The sequence below is a fragment of the Salvelinus alpinus genome, chromosome 11 (assembly GCF_045679555.1).
Source record: "Salvelinus alpinus chromosome 11, SLU_Salpinus.1, whole genome shotgun sequence".
In the NCBI taxonomy this organism is placed as follows: Eukaryota; Metazoa; Chordata; class Actinopteri; order Salmoniformes; family Salmonidae; genus Salvelinus; species Salvelinus alpinus.
Window position 1 is genome coordinate 17,911,737 of NC_092096.1, and position 24,714 is coordinate 17,936,450.

Sequence of the window (24,714 nt, forward strand, 5' to 3'; positions counted from 1 at the left end):
CAGAGTTGAGGAGGACAAGAGAAGGGAAGGAAGAGATAGAGCTGGAGAAGGAGAGAGAGAAATGGTGCACGTGGAGATGGAGAGAGCAGAAGGGAAGGAAGAGATAGAGCTGGAGAAGGAGAGAGAGAAATGGTGCACAGTGGCGATGGAGAGAGCAGAAGGGAAGGAAGAGATAGAGCTGGAGAAGGAGAGAGAGAAACGGTGCACAGAGTTAACCAGAAGAAGGAAAAGGAGATGATAGATTCAGAGGATAACAGAGTTAACCAGAAGAAGCTTTGGTTTGAGTCGAACAGCTAGATAGAGAGATACGCTGGAGTACCAGCTATAGCTGGAGGACCGTCAGGAAGTATGTTGGGGGCAATGGTGAGGTTTAGGAGCGTGAGAAAGATGATAAAAGAATTGTAAAAGAAAGAGATAGAGGACAGAGAGTAGATAAAAGAGGAGAGCAAGGCAGCGCAGGAGATCAGGTCACTCAGCAAACTCCTGGATCTAGAGATGGAGAGAGCGAGAGAACTGGAGAAGATGGAGAAGAACAAGAAGAGAGAGGAGTGGGTCAGGGACCTGGAGGAGCAGAGAGTGGGACAGGAGGAAGAGGAGGAGAGAGAGGGGGTGGGGGACTGAGAGAAATGCAATGGAGGAAGAGAACATGCATCTGAGGGAGACTATTGACGTGCTTAATACCATCATTGACTTGCAGGACATGAAAAGCAATGGAAACATGGCGAGAACCATGCACCAGTAGTAAAGACCCCTCTTAATCTAGGTTATTTGGATAGTCCATCTGTAGATGCTCTTCAGATCTTCATACAGATGACGGATCTTAATTTGATCATCCTGTTGTTGATGAGAATTTTCCTGCACATCAGAAAATGCAAACTTGTAGTGTATTCAAGGTTTAAAAAAGGCTTCTAAAGTTTGTAATTTCCACCTAAAAAATGTCAGACTGATTTGCCCTAATGAAAAATGTATCAACCCCTACAAAAAATGTCCATTAATTATAATCCACATAATAATTCAAATGTTTTCCTGCTGTGAAAAATGGGGGATAATAAACAAACAAACAATCTGTTCATAAGCAACTGCTTGCTAAAGTTACGGTTAGGGTAAGGTTTAAAATAAGGATGAGGGTTAAGGTTAGAGTTAGGGTTTGTAGACAGATGAAATGCTACTGATAGTCTGTAGAAGTATCAGGGGCCCTTCCTAGCCTGGGAACCAGTCTGTTTGTGCCATCATGCCTCTGCTTGTCATGCCAAACACATGATAACACAAACAGATCTGGGAACAGGCTAGGCCCCTCTCTCTCTCTCTAGGATGTGTGCATCTAACTAACTTGATGAGTTAATATCTACTGCCCTCCTGTGATTTTACAGTGCAATGCAGGTCATTTGGGGAGCCATGACGATGGACCCACAGCAGCGCAGCACGTTGCCAAGGAAACTTCTGCCACACAGGTAAATAGAACAAAGTAGTTTATTGAATTAAGGTAAAATTATATGAGTAGGTATCACAGTAGCCTGGGTACCAGTCTGTTAACATCCCACCCCTTGTACTCCGTGTCACATGCCAAATGTTTAGCATGACAAGGAGTGGCAAGGAGTGGAATGATAGCTAAATAGACTGGTAACCAGACTACAACCACTGGTCTAATATCATACAGTTTAGAGTCCTTCATTACGTCTTCATTGTTTTAATCAACTTTTCCTCCTGAGTCAGACTGTATTCAGTTGGAATAAAGAGAAAGATAAGTTGAAGAAACAAGAGGAGGAGAGGAAGAGAAAAGAAGCAGAGACAAAGACAGAGAAGGTAGAACAGAAGAGGAGAGAGAAAGGGCTGAGGGAGTGTGAAAGACAGGAGGAGAAGAGGGTGAAACGGGGAAAGAAGATGAGAGGAAGAGAGAGGAGGATGAGAGGAGAGAGGAAGAGAGAGGAGGATGAGAGGAGAGAGGAGAGAGTAGTAGGAAAAGAGGAAGAGAGAGGAGGATGAGAGGAGAGAGCAGACGGAAAAAACAAAGGCAGAAAATTAAATGAGGATGGGGAGAGGACAAAGGTCATTGGAGGAAATGCCATTTTTGTCCAAGTCTGATTGTGACTTCCTGTGATAATGGCAAAGTAATTTTGGTAATACAGTTGGGTTAAGTAAACAAAATATATATTTTTAAGAGATGTTGGTTGTCGAATAAAGGAATATAATCTTAAAAGACGCTTCTCCTGTAACAGTCCTGACCTGTTTTATGTTGTTTTTATGTGTTTATGGTCAGGGCATGTGTTTTGGGTGGGCAGTCTATGTTATTCGTTTCTATGTTGGTTTTGGTTTGCCTGGTATGGCTCTTGATTAGAGGCAGGTGGTTTGCGTTTTTCTCTAATCAAGAGTCATATTTAGGTAGGGCATTCTCACTGTTTGTTTGTGGGTGATTGTCTCCTGTGTCGTCGAATGTATGTACCATACGGGACTGTTTGGCTGTTCGTTTATTTCGATGTCGTCCGTCTCCTGTACGTAAGTTTATGTTTAGTTATGTAAGTTTATGTTCAGGTTTCGTTCAACGTCGTTTTCTTGTTTTGTAGTTTGAAAGTGTTTTGTTTCGTTTCGTGTTGCCATCATCGTTATTAAATAAAGATGGCTTATTTCCCAAAGCCTGCGTTTTGGTCTGAGGATCCTTCTCTCCTCACCTCATCCGAGGATGAGGAGAGCGACAGCCGTTACAGAATCACCCACCAACACGCTAAGACCAAGCGGCAAGGGAAAACGAAACGGAGTAAGGGACAGGAGAGAAAGGAGCAATGGACATGGGACGATGTTTTGGATGGAAAGGGTTGCTACACTTGGGAGGAGATCCTGGCTGGGAGGGATCGCCTCCCATGGGAACAGGTGGAGGCATTGAGGAGAGCAGAGGCTACCTGGGAGAGGAACCGGAGCTATGAGGGAACGCGTCTGGCACGGAAGCCGAAAAAGCCCGTAAGTAATTCCCAAAAATTTCTTGGGGGGGGGCTAGGAGATAGTGGGCCAAGGGCAGGTAGGAGACCTGCGCCCACTTCCCAGGCTTACCGTGGAGAGCGGGAGTACGGGCAGGCGCCGTGTTACGCAATAGAGCGCACGGTGTCTCCTGTACGAGTGCATAGCCCGGTGCGGGTTATTCCACCTCCCCGCACTGGGAGGGCTAGATTGGGTATTGAGCCAGGTGTCATGAGGCCGGCTCAACGCGTCTGGTCTCCAGTGCGTCTCCTCGGGCCGGCATACATGGCACCGGCCTTACGCATGGTTTCTCCGGTTCGCCTACATAGGCCGGTGCGGGTTATTCCACCTCCCCGCACTGGTCGGGCAACCGGGAGCATTCAACCAGGTAAGGTTGGGCAAGCTCAATGCTCAAGAGTGCCAGTACGCCTCCACGGTCCGGTATTTCCGGCACCACCTCCCCGCCCCAGCCTAGTACCTACAGTGTCTACACTACGCACTAGGCTACCAGTGCGTATCCTGAGCCCTGTTCCTCCTCCACGCACTCTCCCTGTAGTGCGTGTATCTAGCCCGGTGCCGCCAGTTCCGGGTCCACGCACTAAGCTACCTGTGCGTCTCCAGAGCCCTGAACCCACTGTATCTTCTCCCCCTACTAATCCTGATGTGCTTGTCCTCAGCCCGGCGTCACCAGTGCCGGTACCACGCATCAGGGATAGAGTAGGCTTTGAGAATACAGTGTGCCCTGTCCCTGCTCCCCGCACTAGTAGGGAGGTGCTTATCATTAGCACGGTGCCTCCAGTTCCGGCACCACGCACCAGGTCTACAGTGCGCCGTATCCGGCTAGAGCCATCCGTCTCCCCAGCGCCATCTGAGCCATCCGTCTCCCCAGCGCCATCTGAGCCATCCGTCTCCCCAGCGCCGTCTGAGCCATCCGTCTGCCATGAGCCTGCAAAGCCGCCCGTCTGCCATGAGCCTACAGAGCCGTCAGCCAGACAGGAGCCGCTAGAGCCATCAGCCAGACAGGAGCCGCTAGAGCCGTCAGCCAGACAGGATCTGCCAGAGCCGCCAACCAGACAGGATCTGCCAGAGCCGCCAACCAGACAGGATCTGCCAGAGCCGCCAACCAGACAGGATCTGCCAGAGCCGCCAACCAGACAGGATCTGCCAGAGCCGCCAACCAGACAGGATCTGCCAGAGCCGCCAACCAGACAGGATCTGCCAGAGCCGCCAACCAGACAGGATCTGCCAGAGCCGCCAACCAGACAGGATCTGCCAGAGCCGCCAACCAGACAGGATCTGCCAGAGCCGCCAGCGAGCCATGAGCAGCCAGAGCCGTCAGAGCGCCATGAGCAGCCAGAGCCGTCAGAGCGCCATGAGCAGCCAGAGCCGTCAGAGCGCCATGAGCAGCCAGAGCCGTCAGAGCGCCATGAGCGTCGAGAGCCGTCAGCCTGCCATGAGCGTCGAGAGCCGTCAGCCTGCCATGAGCGTCGAGAGCCGTCAGCCTGCCATGAGCGTCGAGAGCCGTCAGCCTGCCATGAGCGTCGAGAGCCGTCAGCCTGCCATGAGCGTCGAGAGCCGTCAGCCTGCCATGAGCGTCGAGAGCCGTCAGCCTGCCATGAGCGTCGAGAGCCGTCAGCCTGCCATGAGCGTCGAGAGCCGTCAGCCTGCCATGAGCGTCGAGAGTCGTCAGTCAGCCATGAGCTGCCCTTCAGCCTGAAAAGGCTAGATACCCAGAACTGCCCATCAGTCCAGAGCTGTCTCTCTGTCCGGAGCTGCCTTTCAGTCCGGAGTTGCCCCTCTATCCTGATCTCCCTCTCTATCTTTATCTACTTCTATATTCTTATCTATCCCTCTGTCTTGATTTATCTCTCTGTCCCGGTGTTGTCCTTATTAGATATGTTGTTAAGGGGATTTTGTGGGGGTCAAAAGAGGGTGGACATTCTTGGAGGGAGGAAGTTAGGATGGACTATGGTGGTATGGGGACAGCGTCCTGAGCCGGAACCACCACCGTGGTCAACTGCCCACCCGGACCCTCCCCTGGACTTTGTGCTTGTGCGCCCGGCGTGCGCATCTTGAGGGGGGGGTACTGTAACAGTCCTGACCTGTTTTATGTTGTTTTTATGTGTTTATGGTCAGGGCATGTGTTTTGGGTGGGCAGTCTATGTTATTCGTTTCTATGTTGGTTTTGGTTTGCCTGGTATGGCTCTTGATTAGAGGCAGGTGGTTTGCGTTTTTCTCTAATCAAGAGTCATATTTAGGTAGGGCATTCTCACTGTTTGTTTGTGGGTGATTGTCTCCTGTGTCGTCGAATGTATGTACCATACGGGACTGTTTGGCTGTTCGTTTATTTCGATGTCGTCCGTCTCCTGTACGTAAGTTTATGTTTAGTTATGTAAGTTTATGTTCAGGTTTCGTTCAACGTCGTTTTCTTGTTTTGTAGTTTGAAAGTGTTTTGTTTCGTTTCGTGTTGCCATCATCGTTATTAAATAAAGATGGCTTATTTCCCAAAGCCTGCGTTTTGGTCTGAGGATCCTTCTCTCCTCACCTCATCCGAGGATGAGGAGAGCGACAGCCGTTACATCTCCCTTTATTCAAGACACTGTAACCAACACTGAGGCACTTCAACGGTTAAATGGTTACCAATTATTTACAACAGAAAAACAAACCACAGGTTTTACAGAACCCTTGACAGCCAATAAGAAGACTCTTGCTGGCAGTCAGATGGATAATCAGTTGAACAGTAATACTTTGGACAACACAGTAGAGATGTCTAATGTCTAATAATGTCCCGAGTTGTCATTTCAAGTGTGTTATGAGTATGTACATAATATGGATGCATTGCTAACCTGATCCCAGATCTGTTTGTGGTCTGGCCAATGACAACTCCATTGCTGTCATTACCAAGCCAACTCTTTGTCACCCATTGTCATGTTTGGCTTGACACAAATGAGTGACAGCAGTTGTCATGATGGCACAAACAGACTGGCACTCAGACTAGTGCATTGAGTATCCTTCATTAGAGGACCATTTCATTTCAGACACTCTCTGCTGTGTCACACAGCTCTCTGTACTGAGGTGGTTGAGAGGTGAAGATCACAGGTGGCACATCAACCTTTCTTCTCATCTGGCAGAGTATTGTGATGGCCAGGGCAACTCCAATATCCTGAGGACCAGACACACAGTAACGGTTCAGTCAGGATTGACGGAGCAGGTGACCAGATGCTGAGTGTGATAGATCATGGTTAAATCAAATAGACCTACACTCAAAACCTATGGTAAAAAAAAAGTATGGAACAGAGTTTGGTTCAATTAAGTTTTAAATTCAGGTATAGTCAATTGAAATTCACTTCCTGAATTGAAAAATCCACATAAAAAACTACGGACAATTTTAAATTTGTGCATTGAATTTCAATTGACTGAATTGAAAAAAACTGAATTGACTGCAACCCTGGAAAGGTTAAATACATGGCCGGTCTGCTGATTGACGAGGGCAGCATTTTCTGAGCTAAACTGCCAAGACCCACCTCTAACAACAACACATAGAACCTCACATAATTCTGCCCCAAAACTATTTCTCTCAACCAGTGGCATATGGGCTTTTTATGTGAGCGCTGATGCCGCCCTTTGATAAGCAGTGCCCCACATTGTCAATGGCGCAAAATTATTTGCTTGTCCATTCCCAGGGTGCTGTTGGAGAGACACATCTCTGAAGCACTCAACCAACATACCGGCCAAAAAATGATCTAACATAAATAATGTAGTAGATTTAGGATATGGAAGAAAGAGTATGGGACCTTTTCTGCAGCCTTCAGGCTGGAAATTAAATGTAATGAGACAGACACTTTTCACATCATGCAGCTTTCTCCAATCAAACAGCCTGACCTAAAGGGCGCTCAATCAAACAGCCTAACCTAAAGGGCGCTCAATCAAACAGCCTAACCTAAAGGGCGCTCAATCAAACAGCCTAACCTAAAGGGCGCTCAATCAAACAGCCTAACCTAAAGGGCGCTCAATCAAACAGCCTGACCTAAAGGGCGCTCAATCAAACAGCCTAACCTAAAGGGCGCTCAATCAAACAGCCTAACCTAAAGGGCGCTCAATCAAACAGCCTGACCTAAAGGGCGCTCAATCAAACAGCCTGACCTAAAGGGCGCTCAATCAAACAGCCTAACCTAAAGGGCGCTCAATCAAACAGCCTAACCTAAAGGGCGCTCAATCAAACAGCCTAACCTAAAGGACGCTCAATCAAACAGCCTAACCTAAAGGGCGCTCAATCGAACAGCCTAACCTAAAGGGCGCTCAATCAAACAGCCTGACCTAAAGGGCGCTCAATCAAACAGCCTAACCTAAAGGGTGCTCAATCAAACAGCCTGGCCTAAAGGGCGCTCAATCAAACAGCCTGACCTAAAGGGCGCTCAATCAAACAGCCTGACCTAAAGGGCGCTCAATCAAACAGCCTGACCTAAAGGGCGCTCAATCAAACAGCCTAACCTAAAGGGCGCTCAATCAAACAGCCTAACCTAAAGGGCGCTCAATCAAACAGCCTAACCTAAAGGGCGCTCAATCAAACAGCCTAACCTAAAGGGAGCTCAATCAAACAGCCTAACCTAAAGGGCGCTCAATCAAACAGCCTGACCTAAAGGGCGCTCAATCAAATAGAAAATGTGCTGTCATGTTAACAAACAATATATCCTAAAAACAGCACAGGTCAAAGTAAAATGGACAATATGGAATGGACAATCACAGCTGTTGTCTGAACTGAATTAATACATTTACATAAGTATCCAGACCCTTTACTCAGTACTTTGTTGAAGCACCTTTGGCAGTAATTACAGTCTCGAGTCTTCTTGGGTATAACGCTACATTATTGGTACACCTGTATTTGATGAGTTTCTCCCATTCTTCTCTGCAGATTCTCTCAAACTCTGTCAGGTTGGATAGCGCTGCACAGCTATTTTCAGGTCTCTCCAGAGATGTTAGATCGGGTTCAAGTCTGGGCTCTGGCTGGGCCACTCGAGGACATTCAGAGACTTGTCCCAAAACCACTCCTGAGTTGTCTTGGCTGTGTGCTTAGGCTCGTTGTCCTGTTGGAAGGTGAACCTTCAGCTCAGTCTGAGGTCCTGAGCGCTCTGGAGCAGATTTTCATCAAGGATCCCTCTGTACTTTGCTCCGTTCATCTTTCCCTCGATCCTGACTAGTCTCTCAGTCTTTGCCACTGAAAAACATCCCCAAGGCATGATGCTGCCACCACCATGCTTCACCGTAGGGATTGTGCCAGGTTTCCTCCAGACGTGATGCTTGGCATTCAGGCCATAGAGTTCAATCTTGATTTCATCAGACCAGATCATCTTGTTTCTCATGATCAGAGAGTCCTTTAGGTGCCTTTGGGCAAACTCCAAGCGGGCTGTCATGTGCTTTTTACTGAGGAGTGGCTTCTGTCTGGCCACTCTACCATAAAGGCCTGATTGGTGGAGTGCTGCAGAGATGGTTGTCCTTCTGGAAGGTTTTCCCATCTCCACAGAGGAACTCTGGAGCTCTGTCAGAGAGACCATTGGGTTCTTGGTCACTTTCCTGACCTAGGCCCTTTTCCCCCGATTACTCAGTTTGGCCGGGCGGCCAGCTCTAGGAAGAGTCTTTGTGGTTCCACACTTCTTCCACTTAAGAATGATGGACACCACTGTGTTCTTGGGGACCTTGAATGCTGCAGAAATATTTTGATACCTTTCCCCATATCTGTGCATCGACATTATATAGACAGGTCTGTGCCTTTCTTAATCATGTCCAATTGAATTTACCACAGATGGACTCCAATCAAGTTTTAGAAACATATCAAGGATGATCAATGGAAACAGGATGCACCTGAGCTCAATTCTAGCCCAAACAGATGTCTATAAATTACATATTTTCAAATTTCATTCAGAACCAAAAATGTCCCCGATTTCAACATACGGAAAATACACATTTTCAACATCTGTAAAATACGTATTTTAAACTTTCATTCACTCGTCTTTTAGACGTCATTTTGCTTACTGGGTCTATTCTAGTTTTGCGGGGGTGGCATTTTTTGGTCTTGAATATGGCGGCAGAGCCCTAGTTAAATAGTAGAGAAATACATACCCATAATGCTGCATGGGCTACTAATATTCCTATTTCCAGGCTGATGACATAGCTCTCAACAGAGATCAGAATGAGAAGACATGGCTGGAAAGGAACAATTAAGAGTTTGTCATTTTGTGTGAAAGACAAGAGTTTACAGCTCTGTATTACATCAGAACTGGAACATATAGCTGTTTATTGTATCAATGAGTCCTGTACAAGTCATCTCTGTGGACCCAACTAGAATTATGACACAGTATCAATGAGTCCTGTACAAGTCATCTCTGTGGACCCAACTAGAATTATGACACAGTATCAATGAGTCCTGTACAAGTCATCTCTGTGGACCCAACTAGAATTATGACACAGTATCAATGAGTCCTGTACAAGTCATCTCTGTGGACCCAACTAGAATTATGACACAGTATCAATGAGTCCTGTACAAGTCATCTCTGTGGACCCAACTAGAATTATGACACAGTATCAATGAGTCCTGTACAAGTCATCTCTGTGGACCCAACTAGAATTATGACACAGTATCAATGAGTCCTGTACAAGTCATCTCTGTGGACCCAACTAGAATTATGACACAGTATCAATGAGTCCTGTACAAGTCATCTCTGTGGACCCAACTAGAATTATGACACAGTATCAATGAGTCCTGTACAAGTCATCTCTGTGGACCCAACTAGAATTATGACACAGTATCAATGAGTCCTGTACAAGTCATCTCTGTGGACCCAACTAGAATTATGACACAGTATCAATGAGTCCTGTACAAGTCATCTCTGTGGACCCAACTAGAATTATGACACAGTATCAATGAGTCCTGTACAAGTCATCTCTGTGGACCCAACTAGAATTATGACACAGTATCAATGAGTCCTGTACAAGTCATCTCTGTGGACCCAACTAGAATTATGACACAGTATCAATGAGTCCTGTACAAGTCATCTCTGTGGACCCAACTAGAATTATGACACAGTATCAATGAGTCCTGTACAAGTCATCTCTGTGGACCCAACTAGAATTATGACACAGTATCAATGAGTCCTGTACAAGTCATCTCTGTGGACCCAACTAGAATTATGACACAGTATCAATGAGTCCTGTACAAGTCATCTCTGTGGACCCAACTAGAATTATGACACAGTATCAATGAGTCCTGTACAAGTCATCTCTGTGGACCCAACTAGAATTATGACACAGTATCAATGAGTCCTGTACAAGTCATCTCTGTGGACCCAACTAGAATTATGACACAGTATCAATGAGTCCTGTACAAGTCATCTCTGTGGACCCAACTAGAATTATGACACAGTATCAATGAGTCCTGTACAAGTCATCTCTGTGGACCCAACTAGAATTATGACACAGTATCAATGAGTCCTGTACAAGTCATCTCTGTGGACCCAACTAGAATTATGACACAGTATCAATGAGTCCTGTACAAGTCATCTCTGTGGACCCAACTAGAATTATGACACAGTATCAATGAGTCCTGTACAAGTCATCTCTGTGGACCCAACTAGAATTATGACACAGTATCAATGAGTCCTGTACAAGTCATCTCTGTGGACCCAACTAGAATTATGACACAGTATCAATGAGTCCTGTACAAGTCATCTCTGTGGACCCAACTAGAATTATGACACAGTATCAATGAGTCCTGTACAAGTCATCTCTGTGGACCCAACTAGAATTATGACACAGTATCAATGAGTCCTGTACAAGTCATCGCTGTGGACCCAACTAGAATTATGACACAGTATCAATGAGTCCTGTACAAGTCATCGCTGTGGACCCAACTAGAATTATGACACAGTATCAATGAGTCCTGTACAAGTCATCGCTGTGGACCCAACTAGAATTATGACACAGTATCAATGAGTCCTGTACAAGTCATCTCTGTGGACCCAACTAGAATTATGACACAGTATCAATGAGTCCTGTACAAGTCATCTCTGTGGACCCAACTAGAATTATGACACAGTATCAATGAGTCCTGTACAAGTCATCTCTGTGGACCCAACTAGAATTATGACATTCTGGTTGATATACAGCTGCCAGCAAAACATTTTGAGCAAAATTACGAGCAAAACAGTTTAGTTGCTCCCTCTTGACAGCAGAGAATTTTTTATTTTTTTATTTTGTGTAATTCTACACATTTTAACATGGGGGTGTAGAGAAAATGTTGACGTTTTAAAGCAAGTTTGCTGCAATTCTACACATTTTGCCATAGGGTGGTGAGAAATGTATGCAGTTTTTAATATGACATGAGAGTGAGACTGACTAACAACATCAATGGGGGCCCCATGGGTGGTAATTCGACCATGATAACAGGTTTAGATAGCTGGCAGGTAAACAAATTTAGCAATCAAAAAAATATTATCTGACATGGGCTAATTGATCCGAGGGCCTTCAAAATGGCCGCCAGTTACTCATCCCTGGTGTAGTGGAATGACATGTTTTACCTCTTATTCTCCCTCAGGAAATGAAAAAGATTTGTCATGGGTCCTCAGATCCTCAAAAGGTTCTACAGCTGCAACATCGAGAGCATCCTGACTGGTTGCATCACTGCCTGATACGGCAATTGCAAGGCACTACAGAGGGTAGTGCGTACGGCCCAGTACATCACTGGGGCTAATCTGCCTGCCATCCAGGACCTCTACACCAGGCGGTGTCAGAGGAAGGCCCTAAAAATTGTCAAGAACCCCAGCCACCCCAGTTCTCTCTACTACCGCATGGCAAGCGGTACCGGAGCGCCAAGTGTAGGACAAAAAGGCTTCTCAACAGTTTTTACCCCCAAGCCATAAGACTCCTGAACATGTAATCAAATGGCTACCCGGACTATTTGCATTGTGTGCCCCCGAGACCCTCTTCTTACGCTGCTGCTACTCTCTGTTTATTATATATGCATAGTCACTTTAACTATACAGTCATGTACATACTACCTCAATTGGGCTGACCAACTGCACATTAGCTAACCGGGCTTTCTGCATTGTGTCCCGCCACCCACCACCCTTTTACACTACTGCTACTCTCTGTTCATCATATATGCATAATCACTTTAACCATATCTACATGTACATACTACCTCAATCAGCCTGACTAACCGGTGTCTGTATGTAGCCTCGCTACTTTTATAGCCTCTCTACTGTATATATACTGTCTTTTCACTGTTGTTTTTATTTCTTTACCTACCTATTGTTCACCTAACACCTTTTGTTGCACTATTGGTTAGAGCCTGTAAGTAAGCATTTCACTGTAAGGTCTACTACACCTGTTGTATTCGGCGCACGTGACAAATAAACGTTGATTTGATCCTTGACTAGTCTGGGGGTTGATTCCTGCGCTACCGAAATGACGCATTGGCCTCGAACGATAGCAGTGAACATTTTGCAGAAACGGAACGTTTCTTCATGGAAAATCACGATATAGTTTATAGCACTTGTAATTTGTATTTGCTAATATATATTTATTTTTTATAATATTGACACCATATTCCATTGGTTAACTGACCACAATCCATTGAATCAATATGAAGAAGTGTTGATTCTTTGACGTCAGGAGAGCACAGCACATGAAAGAAAGCGGTGAGATACGCAGCACAGCGTTATGTTTCTGCAAAGTGTTCACTGCTGGCGTGTGAGGCCAAGAGTGCGGGGCGCTTCATTTCGGTCGCGCTGGGATCAAAACGTTAACAGTTCTGCGCTGCTCCGCAAAGCGTAAGAAGTAGAGACCCTATCACCATAAATGCTGCAGGGCCAATGCAGACAGCAGATTGACCATGTAGTTCCTTTTAGCCTGCCTGATCTCTAGCCATCGTGCACTGGCCAACATAACATGGGAGGTTGCGTTCACGTGGGCTAGTCCCTCCCATGTAACAAAACACCATTCAGCAGTATGTCAACATCAAACTCCTTGCTCCGGCAAAACGATACGCCACGCCCATGGACCTTAGTTTATTCTCCCAAGTATGTAGCGAACATAGAGCAGCGGAATAATTCAGTTTGAGTCGTCAGGCTATGTCAACACACTCACGCTGAGAAGAAGAACCGGTTAAAGAAATCGGACGATCCATTTTCTGGATTTAAGTTAGCACCTCCCTCTAGTGAACCACTTATCCAAGCTGTTGTTTTTATCATAACCAAATATTAAAATGGGAAGAATGAATATCTGGGTAAAACGGGCGTTCATTTGTGTGTGTGTCTTGATCGGGGTAAGTGATCTTCCAGTCTATTGGCCTTATTTTATTCGAGTTGATGAACTCGTTTTTTTTATCGGTCACTTATGACAGTTTAGACAAGTTTTGTTACATGACTTCCATTCTTACATTTATTACAGCGCTGTTTGTTGTTGTTACGCGCTCGGTGGGGTGCCCAAGCAGTGAAAGGTGCTGCTTACATAAAAAAAAATTGGCCGATTGTTCTCATCTAGTGTAGTACTGAACAAAGAACTAAAACAAAGTAGATGTTGTAGCCTACGTAGTTACCCTTTGATATCAGCTGTCATGTTTAAACTTTCACTGGAATCAGTTTTTTTAGGTGTGGCTTGTGGGAATGTGTTCAACATATTTATTTAATGTCTCAGCATATTCTACTTAAGCTGCAGCATGTTATAAAGTTATGTCATGTTTATTAACTCAGACACACGGCATACCACAAAGGGGTTGTAAGTATATTTGATTAGTAAACAGCCAACTGAATTAACATTTCAGCTATTCATCTCATCATTTATAGGATATTTATAAATGATACATATGATATATTGTAAACTCATGAACCCTCTGCTCACAAACCCTGTAAATAATTCCATCCCTCATGCCTCATGATGAAGCATCAGTAGAACTCTCAGGATAATAGCCTGTACATTGTAATGATTGTATCACGTGTTGTATTCTCTTCAGATCATCAGCACCCTCCTGCTGGCCATCACATTATTTGGACATGGGTACTTCCACCAATCAAAAGAAGTAATTTTTATTTTTATAGCTCCTATTACATTTACTAATTATATAATTTCGGTTTCATTATAATAATGCTGTGTCCATCTAGCCTGGTCCCAGATCTGTTTGTGCTGTCTTTCAAAGTCCTACAGTGTTTTGCATGCCAACAACCATAGAGGTTAGCTATACAGCATAAACAGATCTGAGACCAGGCTAGAGCCCATCAGCATCATTGTAATATTATGATTATAAACCAAGAATTGCCATTTCATGAATTTGACTTGTCTTCCTATTCACAGATAGACAAGGTGTTGCCAGGGATAACAGTTCTGTATGTCCTAGAAGCAGCAACCCTGGCCCTTTCAATCTTTGGGGTCTATGGAGCTCGCAAGGAGAAGAAGTGGGCTTTGATTCTGGTAAGTGTGCCCTAAAGTGGTAGCTGCCCTGGTCCCAGATCTGTTGGTGTTGTCTTGGACAATGACCATAGGGGTTGGCTATACAACACAAACAGATCTGGGACCAGGCTAGTATCTATCGACGTGACGTTTCCTCTCCTGCAAACTGTTCCTTTCTGACAGGTCATGGCATGCCTTAGAACTCTACTGAAACTAATCAACAATTTTCCCATGACATGTTTCCAACATGTTTCCCAGAAAGTGTGATCTGGTTTGAAGTGATTTTGGTTTGATTGAACCTTTAGTATTGATTTTGCTTGACAACCCCAATATGTGTGTGTAGTTTTCAGTAGGTATGTCACTGGCCAGCCTATACCTGTTTGCAGCTTGTGTGAAAGGATATCAAAGCAAACACAAGGTACAGTCTACAGCCTATATGTATCTCACGTTTTGAATTCAACCTTGAGCCAATGTTTGTTTGCTGTTCTGGTGAAAATATATTAGAGAAGTTATACTTAAATGTTATAGTATAAAGCATGATGGTGGAATATATCTGACTCTTGATAATTCAGTCTGTTCCTATCAAAGTCGTAGATGATTACTGTATAGGTTTTAGCTGTGAATATAACATTCAATGTTAACCTCATTCATTTCAAGATGGAGGAGTTAAGCAGAAAGGAAGACCTAGCCATGATGCCTTTCAGTGGAGCGAAACAAAAGGATATAGAAGAGATGTACTACTTTCAAGCTAACGTAAGTCACCTTCATTGAGTACTTCTTAGGGTCTCGGCCAATCCAGGACAGGGCGTGTGCCCCCACCTTTGTAATTATGTAGGTTTATCTATGGGTGAGTCTTTAGGGCTGGTAGACACTGTACAAATGGGGTTGTTTTGGATAAAAAGTGTCTGCAATGTGTTTCCCGGACACAGAGGATGTAAACCTAGTCCTGGACTTAAAGCACTTTCATTGGTGATGTCTCCATGGAGAATGCTTCAACGCCTTATAGTTCTGGAATCATCAAGTGTTTTTTAAATGTCTGTTGTGCTGTTTCCTTCACTTTCAGTTCAAATGCTGTGGGCTCGTACAAGGCTACCAAGACTGGGGCACAGACATCCCCCTCTCCTGTCTCTGTTCTGATGAGGACTCAACAGACTTTAAATGTGTGAGTCTGCTGTGTTAAATAAGTTATCTTGTTGCTGTTGTTGATGATGTTGTTGTTGTTGTGTGTATGTTGAGGAGGATCAGATTCAGTGTGTCAGTTAAATAAATCTGTTATGTCTTTCGGTAAGATCAATTGATATATTTTTATGAACCCATGTAACATTCTATTTCAGGTTGCTCCTGGTAACAATACAAGATTTGTTAATCACTATCCCAACAGTAATTTGTCTGAGGATGATGACCACAAGGCTCTAATGGATGAGCACATGCTGGTATTTAAAGAGGTAAAAACATGTCATTCCACTACACCATTACAATGCCATAATTCTAGTTTGATACACAAAGATTTACAGTACTCATTGATACAATAAACTGATATTTGTTCTGATATAATACGGACACATATACTCTTGTTTTTCTCACAAAATGATAAACTCTTAATTTGTAATTTCCAGCCATGTCTTCCCATCCTGATCTCTTTCACGGGCTATGGAATCAGCCTGATGATAGGAACATTAGTAGCACTTAACACATTATGGGTATGTATTTCATATCTATGTCTGTACTATTTAACCATTTCAGGGTTGGGGTCCATTCCGTTTTTTCAATCAAATAAATTGAAATTCAATTCCCAGATAGTAAATTGTCCGTAGTGGATTTTTCCATTCAGGAAATGAATTTCAATTACTACCTGAACTGAATTTTTTTTTTGCATTAGTAGTAGTATTGGTTTATTATAATTATTACACTCAGGCTGTACTTGGCAGCTAAAAGCTGAATTGCAGTACACAGTACATACAAGTGAACAGGAATAATAAAAACATCTGGAAGTCAGGATGCTAACTGAAGGATGGATGATTGGACCTCTGTCGTGGAAATTCAGTACTGAGAGAGATTTGGTAATTTCTTCAAACAATCATCTTTATTTAATATTGATTAATTATTGCAATAATGAGGCTGGTCGACTATACGCCCAGATTAGCTGCAGGGAACTAGAGTGGAGACCATAAAAACACAGACACTAACAGGACAGAAATATCCTTCTATCTATTAAGCATTAATTGCGAACTATTAATAATTAACAAATCAGGTAAATATGTAATTTTTCTATCACACCCCAACGCTGTTACCATAGTGATGTTTACCGTACCTCTCGAGTGTAGGCCTATTAGATTTAACCATTATCTATCACACTCAGCACCTGGTCAGCTGCTCCTCCATCCTGACTGAACCGTTACTGTGTGTCTGGTCCTCAGGATATTGGAGTTGCCCTGGCCATCACAATACTCTGCCAGATGAGAAGAAAGTTTGATGTGCCACCTGTGATCTTCACCTCTCAACCACCTCAGTACAGAGAGCTGTGTGACACAGCAGAGAGTGTCTGAAATGAAATGGTCCTCTAATGAAGGATACTCAATGCACTAGTCTGAGTGCCAGTCTGTTTGTGACATCATGACAACTCCTGTCACTCATTTGTGTCAAGCCAAACATGACAATGGGTGACACAGAGTTGACTTGGCAATGACAGACTGGCACGATGGTCTTTATTTAACTAGGCAAGTCAGTTAAGAACAACTTCTTATGACGGCTTACCGGGGAACGGTGGGTTAACTGCCTTGTTCAGGGGAACGGTGGGTTAACTGCCTTGTTCAGGGGCAGAGTGACAGTTGGCATTGGCAAGACCACAAACAGATCTGGGATCAGGTTAGCAATGCACTCATATTATGTACATACTCATAATACACTTGAAAGGACAACTTGGGACATTATTAGATATTAGACATCTCTACTGTGTTGTCCAAAGTATTACTGTTCAACCATTTAACCGTTGTAGTGCCTCAGTGTTGCTTACAGTGTCTTGAATAAAGGGACAAGCATCTTTTAACATTATGGTCCTTCTTTATTCAACAACCATTTCTTCCAATGACTTTTGTCCTCTCCCCATCCATATTTCATTTTCTGCCTTTGTCTTTTCCTCCTGCTCTCTCCTCTCATCCTCCTCTCTCTTCCTCTCTCCTCTCATCCTCCTCTCTCTTCCTCCCTCCTCCCCTCCTCCTCTTTCTTCCTCTTTTCCTCCTGCTCTCTCCTCTCATCCTCCTCTCTTCCTCTCTCCTCTTTCTTCCTCTTTTCCACCTGCTCTCTCCTCTCATTCTGCTCTCTCTTCCTCTTTTCAGCCTACTTGGCCCTATCAGATCCTACACCCATTAAAACCTCACCACTATTCCACTACTTGGCCCTATCAGATTCTACACCCATTAAAACCCTCACCACTATTCCACTACTTGGCCCTATCAGATCCTACACCCATTTAAACCTCACCACTGTTCCACTACTTGGCCCTATCAGATCCTACACCCATTAAAACCCTCACCACTATTCCACTACTTGGCCCTATCAGATCCTACACCCATTAAAACCCTCACCACTATTCCACTACTTGGCCCTATCAGATTCTACACCCATTAAAACCCTCACCACTATTCCACTACTTGGCTTTATCAGATCCTACACCCATTTAAACCTCACCACTATTCCACTACTTGGCCCTATCAGATCCTGCACCAGGCCTCTTTTCCACGTTAATAGCATGCATACGTAAACACAGCACCAGACCAATGTTTATCTATTATATTGACTAGATAGTGACCGCTCTAACAATGGAAATACATCTCTTCAATGATTGAAGGCAGGCGAGATCAGGTTGTACCATTCTAGCCAATGAGAGGGCAGATACGTGTGTGAAAAACTGGAACAACTATGTGATTTTTCTCAAAGTTGTCAGAATGTAACTTGCATCCACTTATATCAGTACATTTGTAACAGCCTAAACATTACGGAACTATTAGATCAAATAAGCCTCACATATTTGACCCTTCGCTAAGTTCCGCCTCACTTGGTTGCTTTTGCAACCTCAGACATTTTCACGGAAGCCCAATTCCCCATTCAACCACTGTGGAAATCCCCTCACAATGATCTCAAAGTGTGTTTCTAATACACAATGAAATTAAACACAGACTTCCCCTTGCTAACCAGGAAACTCTTGGGTATGTTGTTGTGGACTGTTATTATAATTGTTTCACTGGAACCTGGTAAAATTATGTTTGTAGTGTAGCTAGCCACTGAATAGCTCTGAATTCACTGTCAGCATGCAGTCAACGCTGCAACCACTTTTGGAGATAATAGTGCTCTGAAATTGTATCCTGATGTCGACAGCAGATAAGAGTTGTATTCATCATTGGAGGCTCCTCGGAGGAGGAAGGGGAGGACCATCCTCCTCTGTGCATTTCTGAAAAATAAAAATCGTGAAACATTTAAAAAGTTATCCTTTTTAGTAAAACTATACTATATATATTCACATCACCAAATAAATGATTAAAACACACTGTTTGGCACTAAAGATCTACAGTAGCCTCAGCAGCAGTCTGTAGGGTAGCACCATGGTGTAGCCGGAGGACAGCTAGCTTCTATCCTCCTCTGGGTACATTGACTTCAATACAAAACCTAGAGAACACATGGTTCTTAACCGCTTCCAAAGACTTACACAGAAATTGTGACAACGTCAGAGCTCTTGCAAGATGAACTGACATTGTCCACCCAATCAGAAGATCAGAGAATGAATCTAGTACTGAAAGAATAAGCTACAGCTAGCTAGCACTGCAGTGCATAACATGTGGTGAGTAGTTGACTCAATGAGAGAAAAATACAATAGTTGAACAAATTAATTTCTTCCAAAATGAAGGAGAAGCAAGAGAGAGAAAGATAGAGAGAGATAGCTATGTTTGGTTGTATTTTTTTTCTCTTCATGTTGGCTTATTGGGCCACTATAGTTAGGCCCTGTCCTGTCCAGAACAAACCCTACCCCCTACTCACCACGCACTTGTGTAGATCTGAAACAACTTGATACCTCTGTTAAAAGTACACTTGAGAAAAAGGGTTTCAAGAGTATCAATTAAAACAGGTTAACATGCACCATCAACATTAGACAACTGTTCTGAAAGCCCTTAAATGGATGAAATAAGTAAATCAAATCCCAGGTGAGAATGGTCAGATGAATCAGTACATGACCTGGACATGGTGGTGTAGCAGGAAGCTAGCCATACGGGGAAACAAGAGTTCAAATCCCAGGTGAGAATGGTCAGATGAATCAGTACATGACATGGACATGGTGGTGTAGCAGGAAGCTAGCCATACGGGGAAACAAGAGTTCAAATCCCAGGTGAGAATGGTCAGATGAATCAGTACATGACATGGACATGGTGGTGTAGCAGGAAGCTAGCCATACGGGGAAACAAGAGTTCAAATCCCAGGTGAGAATGGTCAGATGAATCAGTACATGACATGGACATGGTGGTGTAGCAGGAAGCTAGACATACGGGGAAACACGAGGTTATGTGTTCAAATCCCAGGTGAGAATGGTCAGATGAATCAGTACATGACATGGACATGGTGGTGTAGCAGGAAGCTAGACATACGGGGAAACACGAGGTTATGTGTTCAAATCCCAGGTGAGAATGGTCAGATGAATCAGTACATGACATGGACATGGTGGTGTAGCAGGAAGCTAGCCATACGGGGAAACACGAGGTTATGAGTTCAAATCCCAGGTGAGAATGGTCAGATGAATCAGTACATGACATAGACATGGTGGTGTAGCAGGAAGCTAGCCATACGGGGAAACAAGAGGTTATGAGTTCAAATCCCAGGTGAGAACTGCAGAATAATAATTATTGTATAAACTAACATGCACAGTGTAGTCAAATATCTAATTTGAAAACATTATGTTATGTTAAAAGCATTCTGTGTGAGTATCCCTTACCAAACAAAAAGAGCTATGAATGGATCAGTGGTTCACCAATCAGGGCCTTGATTGGCATGACAACAGTAAGTCTTGACGTGTAATGAAACCATTTTTATTTGTTTTGTTCCATCAGGCGACGTCCTCACAACTGATACACAGAAATGTTCTTGCAACGTTCCCATGAAACGTGTCTAGAACATGAATATCTTATGTTCTGAGAACATGAAGACAGCTTGTCTGTCGAAATGTTGGACATAAATATTTTTGCATCTGAGCTAATAGAGCGTGCGGCTTAATCCTTCACTTAATTTAGTTTTCTGAGAACATAGCAACCGTGTTTGGTGGGACGTTGATGGAATATTTTCCTAACCCTTACAAAACTGGACACATGGATGTTCTTGCAACGTCCATTAAACATCAATATTGTACACTGAACAAAAATATAAACGCAACATGTAAAGTGTTGATCACATGTTTCATGAGCTGAAATAAAAGATCCCAGAAATATTCAGTCTGCTCAAGTCATTATGCTTTATAGGTGGTGTGGAACGTTCCAGAAGGAGGATTGTTGGAGACTATTTGACTTGAGCCAGTTTTAGATGCATAATGAGTCTGTTTATAATTACAAAAACTGCTTATTAGTAGTAATAATTTGTTATCGGTTATGATGTTGCAGCTGGAGAGACAAAGGGAAGTCCAGAAAGTCTCTGTATGGCCAGATATGTTATTTCTGTATATTCATATTTCTAAGGAAGTAGGTAAAGAACCACAGGCGAGTCTCAGTTCCTTGTAAGATCACGCGAGTTTCGGTGGAACTAGGGCTGGGAGAGACGTGGAATTAACATCGAAGTGAGGACAAAGTTGAAGAGAGAAGAAACCTCTACGATGGAGGCTAGAGTGGCACATCCCATCAACCCTTCAACTATAGCCTTATCTCTCTCACACACACCTCCCTGCCCACAAAGGTCCTGGACTCAGGCTGGGCCACGATTACACCAATAGGGAGACCTGACTCAGTTCCTGCCCAACAACAGAGACTGATTGTATTCCAGACATACAAGGAGGTGACTCCTAATAGGAAGGTATATATATATGTTTGTGTGAATTCTATGTGTGCTTGCAGCTGCTGCGTCCAGTTGTGGGTGGAATAAATCTAGTCTGAGCTTCCTTTGGTGTCTGACTGGATTTGCACCAGAACTTAGAACCTAACATACAGATAGAAGGTTCCCCTAACTAACGGAAAACTGGACACTCTCAAACATTAAGGTAACATCACGGGTAACTTTACAAAAACCTTCTCCCTAGCAGGGGCGTCATGCACCCCAAAAGGGTGCATGAAGGGGCACAAAGTCCTACACTGGACTTTGTGCAAACTGGAAACGGCATATCCTCCTCTGCATTTATTGTAGCTGGGGACTTTAATAAAATACATCTGAGGAGTATGCTACCGAAGTTCTGTCAACACATCTCCTGTGCTACTCGCGCATCGAGAACTCTGGACCATTGTTTCTCCCCCTTCTGGGATGGCTACAAGGCCCTCCCCTGCCCTCCTTTCAGAAAATCAGATCACGCCTCCATTTTGCTCCTCCCGTCCTATAGGCAGAAATTTAAACAGGAAGTACCCGTGGTAAAGACTGTTCAATGTTGGTCTGACCAATCAGAATCTATGCTTCAAGATTGTTTCAATATTTGACGATCTAACTTGTTGGATAGGTGGCATCCTATGATTGTGCCACGTTAAAAGTCTCTAAACTCTTCAGTAAGGCCATTCTACTGCCAATGTTGTCTATGGAGATTGCATGGCTGTGTGCCTGATTTTATACACCTGTCAGCAATGGGTGTGACTGAAATAGACGAATACACATACTTTTGTACATATAGTTCAGCTCTGAGAGCTGTCTGGTTTAAAGACTTGTTGGTTTTGGAGGGCTGACTGCCTAAGCAAGAACTAAGGGGGATCCATAATAAACCCCAGGAAGAGTAGCTGATTCCTTGGCAGGAACCAATAGGGATCCATAATAAACCCCAGGAAGAGTAGCTGATTCCTTGGCAGGAACCAATAGGGATCCATAATAAACCCCAGGAAGAGTAGCTGATTCCTTGGCAGGAACCAATAGGGATCCATAATAAACCCCAGGAAGAGTAACTGATTCCTTGGCAGGAACCAATAGGGATCCATAATATACCCCAGGAAGAGTAGCTGCTGCCTTGACAGGAACTAATGGGGATCCATATTAAACCCCAGGAAGAGTAGCTGCTGCCTTGACATGAACTAATGGGGATCCATAATATACCCCAGGAAGAGTAGCTGCTGCCTTGACAGGAACTAATGAGGATCCATGATAAACCCCAGGAAGAGTAGCTGCTGTCTTGACAGGAACTAATGAGGATCCATGATAAACCCCAGGAAGAGTAGCTGCTGCCTTGACAGGAACTAATGAGGATCCATGATAAACCCCAGGAAGAGTAGCTGCTGCCTTGACAGGAACTAATGGGGATCATTAATAAATATAAATATAAAGTCAAATACAGCACGTGAAATCAATCCCATTGTAGAGAAGCCACCCTCCAGTCTTCAAGAGAAATGGGTGTCACAGACTGAGCTGCAAACAGCGACACCGTGTGGCCTTTCTCCCCCTTTCACTTCTCCTTTTTCATCCGCAATGAGACAAACATGAGGAACGACCCCAGCTTTACCCTTTCAACCTCAAGTACATCCATGACCAGACCAGAGAGACTCCAAGTAAGACATGAAGATTCAATCCCATCTCAGCACACTAAACAGAGGCTGGTAAACCTGCCTACCAGCAACATCCAGTTGAGGACGCAGACGCAGGGTGTCCTACCCACCAGCTACCACACCATCTCAAGAGCTGTAGAGGATTCAGACAAAAGCCTCTGGAGGAACGTAAACGTTTTCTGAAGGACAACTACATTTGCTTTAGATGCTGCGCCTCAACAAGCCATCATGCTGCACAGAGTGTAACAGTAACCAAAATGTTGCAGCTCTTCATGCTGGCCCAGCACCCTTGGCTATAACAGAGGTTCCCTCACCTGCCATAGAGCATGGCGGGAATGGCGACGCTCACTCTCCCATAGGTGTCGGTCATGGGCATGCCCAAGAGCCCATGTTTGTCAACGCATACAAAAACAACCATTGTTGAAAATTGACCGCAGAACAATCGAGCCTCCAGTCCAACCAAGCTCCACAGCCAACCAGCTTCCAGAGCCAGTCAGCGTTTAGAGTCAGCCTTCCAAAACCAACACATCTTTACAACTAGACAGCTCTCAGAGCTAACCTATAAATACAAAATTATGTGGACACCCCGTCAAATTAGTGGATTCAGCTATTTCAGCCACACCCTTTGCTGATAGGTCTATGAGCACACAGCCATGGAATCTCCATAGACAAACATTGGCAGTAGAATGTCCTTACTGAAGAGCTCAGTGACTTTCTACGTGGCACCGTTATGGGATGCCGACTTTCCAACAAGTCAGTTCGTCAAATGTATGCCCTGCTAGAGACGCTCCGGTCAACTGTAAGTGCTGTTATTGTGAAATGGAAACGTCTAGGAGCAACAACGGCTCAGCAGCGAAGTGGTGGGCCACACAAGCTCACAGAACGGAACCACCGAGGGCTGAAGCGGGTAACATGTACAAATCATCTGTCCTCGGTTGCAACACTCACTACCGAGTTCCAGACTTCCTCTGGAAGCAACGTCAACACAAGAACTGGTCGTCGGGAGCTTCATAAAATGGGTTTCCATGGACGAGCAGCCACACCCAAGCCTAAGATCACCATGCGCAATGCCAAGTGTCGGCTGGAGTGGTGTAAAGCTCGCCGCCATTTGACTCGCGTTCTTTGGGGAAACGCGTTCTTTGGGGTGATGAATCATGCCGACTGTGAGCTAGGCCTAATCGCCCAACATCAGTTCCCGAGAGATAGGATTTTTTTGCATTTGTCTAAATCAACATATGTGGCTCTTCCGCATCTGTGGTGAAAGGTGACAGAGCTAGAACTGTTTTAGTCAGACCGTGAGACATCACGAAATTTGGTCTTCTCACAAAATTGTCTGTAGCGTCTGAACGGTTTGGCCTACAAACTATTATGACCCCTCTATGGAAAGATGAGACTCTCTCGAACATGTCCGTTGCTCAAGGATACACACAGGCCTCACAAGACTTGAAAAGATTAATGGAAGTATATATGGAGATTGTTTAGTGCCAAAAATAAAGGGTTAAATACAGTGCAATTGGAAAGTATTCAGACCACTTGACTTTTTCCACATTTTGTTACATCCATTACAATGGATTAAATAATGTTTTCCTCATCAATCTACACACAATACCCCATAATGACATCACAA

At 44.2% G+C, this 24,714-nt stretch overlaps 1 protein-coding gene and 1 long non-coding RNA gene across 2 annotated transcripts; one reads left to right on the top strand and one right to left on the bottom strand.

Moving 5' to 3' along the window:
• Positions 1-5,531: 5,531 nt before the first annotated feature.
• Positions 5,532-12,670, bottom strand: LOC139533661 (uncharacterized). Its single transcript, XR_011666837.1, has 3 exons — positions 12,568-12,670; positions 9,067-9,150; positions 5,532-6,112 (listed from the first exon to the last, which is right to left on the bottom strand). It is a non-coding gene; the product is annotated as an uncharacterized lncRNA (long non-coding RNA).
• A 380-nt stretch (positions 12,671-13,050) lies between these two features.
• Positions 13,051-17,434, top strand: LOC139533660 (tetraspanin-8-like). Its single transcript, XM_071331895.1, has 9 exons — positions 13,051-13,267; positions 13,955-14,020; positions 14,293-14,409; positions 14,732-14,806; positions 15,046-15,141; positions 15,452-15,550; positions 15,723-15,833; positions 16,005-16,088; positions 16,806-17,434. The coding sequence occupies exons 1-9, from the start codon at positions 13,208-13,210 to the stop codon at positions 16,932-16,934; spliced, it is 837 nt and encodes a 278-aa protein (XP_071187996.1). The 5' UTR covers positions 13,051-13,207; the 3' UTR covers positions 16,935-17,434.
• Positions 17,435-24,714: the final 7,280 nt, after the last annotated feature.

What these genes read in the sequence shown, in the direction of transcription:
- LOC139533660 (XM_071331895.1), top strand. Translation starts at nt 13,208, where the DNA reads ATGGGAAGAATGAATATCTGGGTAAAACGGGCGTTCATTTGTGTGTGT. An exon ending in ACTTCCACCAATCAAAAGAA is followed by an intron (nt 14,021 to 14,292) that starts GTAATTTTTATT and finishes TCCTATTCACAG; the next exon opens with ATAGACAAGGTGTTGCCAGG. An exon ending in TAGCACTTAACACATTATGG is followed by an intron (nt 16,089 to 16,805) that starts GTATGTATTTCA and finishes TCTGGTCCTCAG; the next exon opens with GATATTGGAGTTGCCCTGGC.